Source organism: Austrofundulus limnaeus, unplaced genomic scaffold (genome assembly GCF_001266775.1).
Source record: "Austrofundulus limnaeus strain Quisiro unplaced genomic scaffold, Austrofundulus_limnaeus-1.0 Scaffold621, whole genome shotgun sequence".
Classification (NCBI taxonomy): Eukaryota; Metazoa; Chordata; class Actinopteri; order Cyprinodontiformes; family Rivulidae; genus Austrofundulus; species Austrofundulus limnaeus.
The window spans coordinates 166,395-168,847 of record NW_013953023.1 but is presented as its reverse complement, the minus strand read 5'-3'; the positions used below and the strand labels follow the sequence as shown (position 1 = coordinate 168,847).

The window sequence follows — 2,453 nt, the reverse complement described above, 5'->3', positions numbered from 1 at the left end:
CAGACGTAATCACGCATTGCGTAGCCTCATCTGACGTAATCACGCATTGCGTAGCCTCATCAGACGTAATCACGCATTGCGTAGCCTCATCTGACGTAATCACGCATTGCGTAGCCTCATCAGACGTAATCACGCATTGCGTAGCCTCATCTGACGTAATCACGCATTGCGTAGCCTCATCAGACGTAATCACGCATTGCGTAGCCTCATCTGACGTAATCACGCATTGCGTAGCCTCATCAGACGTAATCACGCATTGCGTAGCCTCCTCCGACGTAATCACGCGTTGCGAAGCCTCGTCTGACGTAATCACGCGTTGCGTAGCCTCGTCTGACGTAATCACGCGTTGCGTAGCCTCGTCTGACGTAATCACACGTTGCGTAGCCTCGTCTGACGTAATCACACGTTGCGAAGCCTTGTCCGACGTAATCACGCGTTGCGTAGCTTCGTCCGACGTAATTACGCGTTGCGTAGCCTCAACTGACGTAATCATGCGTTGCGTAGCCTCAACTGACGTAATCATGTGTTGCGTAGCCTCATCTGACGAAATCACGCGTTGCGTAGCCTCGTTTATTCGCATCAAACAGTCGAGAAGGAAACTAGATGGAAARAGTCTAGATTCAAATTTTTATTTATTTAATTTTTTGCGAATTTTGAAAATTTCAATAAAAATTCACTCTACAACTGGATGGAAACAGATTATTGTTTTTATCTCCAAAAGGTTGACAATGAATGTGTTTTCAGAAGATCCACCTACTCTGACAGCAACTACAAAGTTGCAGAGGTCACCCAGTTCCACGTCTGACTCTGTATAGTTGCCCTCGTGAGCCAGGCTGGGCCAGAAGCGAGCCGTTCCTTCTGCAGCCACAGCCAGGACAGAGACCGACTGAACTGCAGCCACCTCCAGCGGCAGGGAGGACACGACAGCGATGAGCTCAGCTGTGTAGTTATAGTCACTGCTGGGCAGCTGGAGCTCCTTACACACAGACAGCTGCAAGGAAACAGGCCAGAGTTTGAACACGTCACCTGATCATGTCATAGAATCAGAATGTGATTTTTACCAAAACGTTCTCAACCTATTGTCTGTGAGAAGCCTCAGATATTACTATAAACTATATGTTTATTATAGTATTATACCTTGGCTACGGCAGTCTGGCAGATTTTCCAAATGATGAGTCTTTCTCCACAAACCATCCAGGCCCAGCCGCTCTCATTCACCTTCACTGAGATGTGGTCATCATCTGGACACACACACACACGCACACACCTGATGACAACACAGTGGTTTAACTGAGAAGAAACTGGGCTTTAAGAGCTTCTCTCACCCTCAGCCATGGTCAGGGCCTCCATCACTTTGACAGGCAGAGACGAACCAAACGTCTGGACGTCATAGTTGATGGTTTCTGCAGCGGTGTGGCTCTGATGTCTGCTGGGTGTGGACCTAGTGGGACCAGATCACACACATCAGGACTGAGAGGGCCGAGAAGAGCGGTAACCACCTGAAACATAGTGCTGTTGCTCATGTTACATGCATGCATCTTGAAGCTGACTGTAAGCTCAAGAGCACTTGGGTTCTGCAGCAAGTTATTTTATAATAGAGCCAGGTTGGTTAGGATAACTCTTTTCCTTTAATATATGAAAACATAACAMAGAATTTGCCTTTTGTCTTTATTCGGGTTATATTTAACATTTCTGTTTGCTGCTCTGAAACATTTATGAACTTTCAAAATAAGAGTAGAATTGCAGTTTGGTAATCAACGTACAGAATCTGGACTATCTGCATRAAAACAACTCGGTACATCTGATTAAATACAAGGAGAGCAGCTGAAATGTCCCTTCACCTGGCCGACAGAGGCGTCCTGCGCGGGGAGAACAGAAGGCCGGTGGCCGCTGCGGAGCTCTTCCTCCCGGCGGTCCTGCTCTGCTGCCTGCGGCCGGGGCTCGGCGCGGTGCGGGGGCTGAACATGGCTGCTTTTCTACCCTGAAAACTATTCAATCCTTAACAAATATCTCCAGCTGTCTGTGTTAGAGCAGAACAACAAAACACATCCACTGTTTCTCCTCAAACCAGCGCGGTGCAGTCGCTTAAATTAGACGTCATTCAGAAAAAACTTTATTAACCAAATCAACTCTTTACAACAAAAAGTCACAGCGCCCTCTATTGGCTGCGAGCGCGTAAAATAAATATATTAGGCTTTGTGTGACATCTTTCCACCAGTGTTCTGTATTTATACAACCAAAACAAACATTTCTGCACTTTCTGTCACTAAATTAAACATGTCCAGAGCTGTAAACTGTCAGTTTGTAGAGGAACCCATTTCCAGTGGTGACGCCTGATTCAAGCTTCAACACAGATACACATAGTGTTATTCATATTCTACACATAAAAAGTATTCATTTAAATTTTATTTCTTTTTTATGTAAATAAATGTATTAAAAAATCTGGCAGAAAT

General features: G+C 45.6%; 1 protein-coding gene across 1 annotated transcript in view; it reads right to left on the bottom strand.

The window, feature by feature from the left end:
- Positions 1–2,108, bottom strand: part of nup133 (nucleoporin 133) — a gene marked incomplete at its 3' end in the record, with an annotated part of 27,935 nt that extends 25,827 nt beyond the window's left edge. Inside the window, 4 exon segments of the mRNA XM_014027186.1 lie at positions 758–991; positions 1,138–1,241; positions 1,326–1,441; positions 1,842–2,108. Coding sequence (XP_013882640.1) covers positions 758–991; positions 1,138–1,241; positions 1,326–1,441; positions 1,842–1,966 — 579 coding nt within the window.
- Positions 2,109–2,453: the final 345 nt, after the last annotated feature.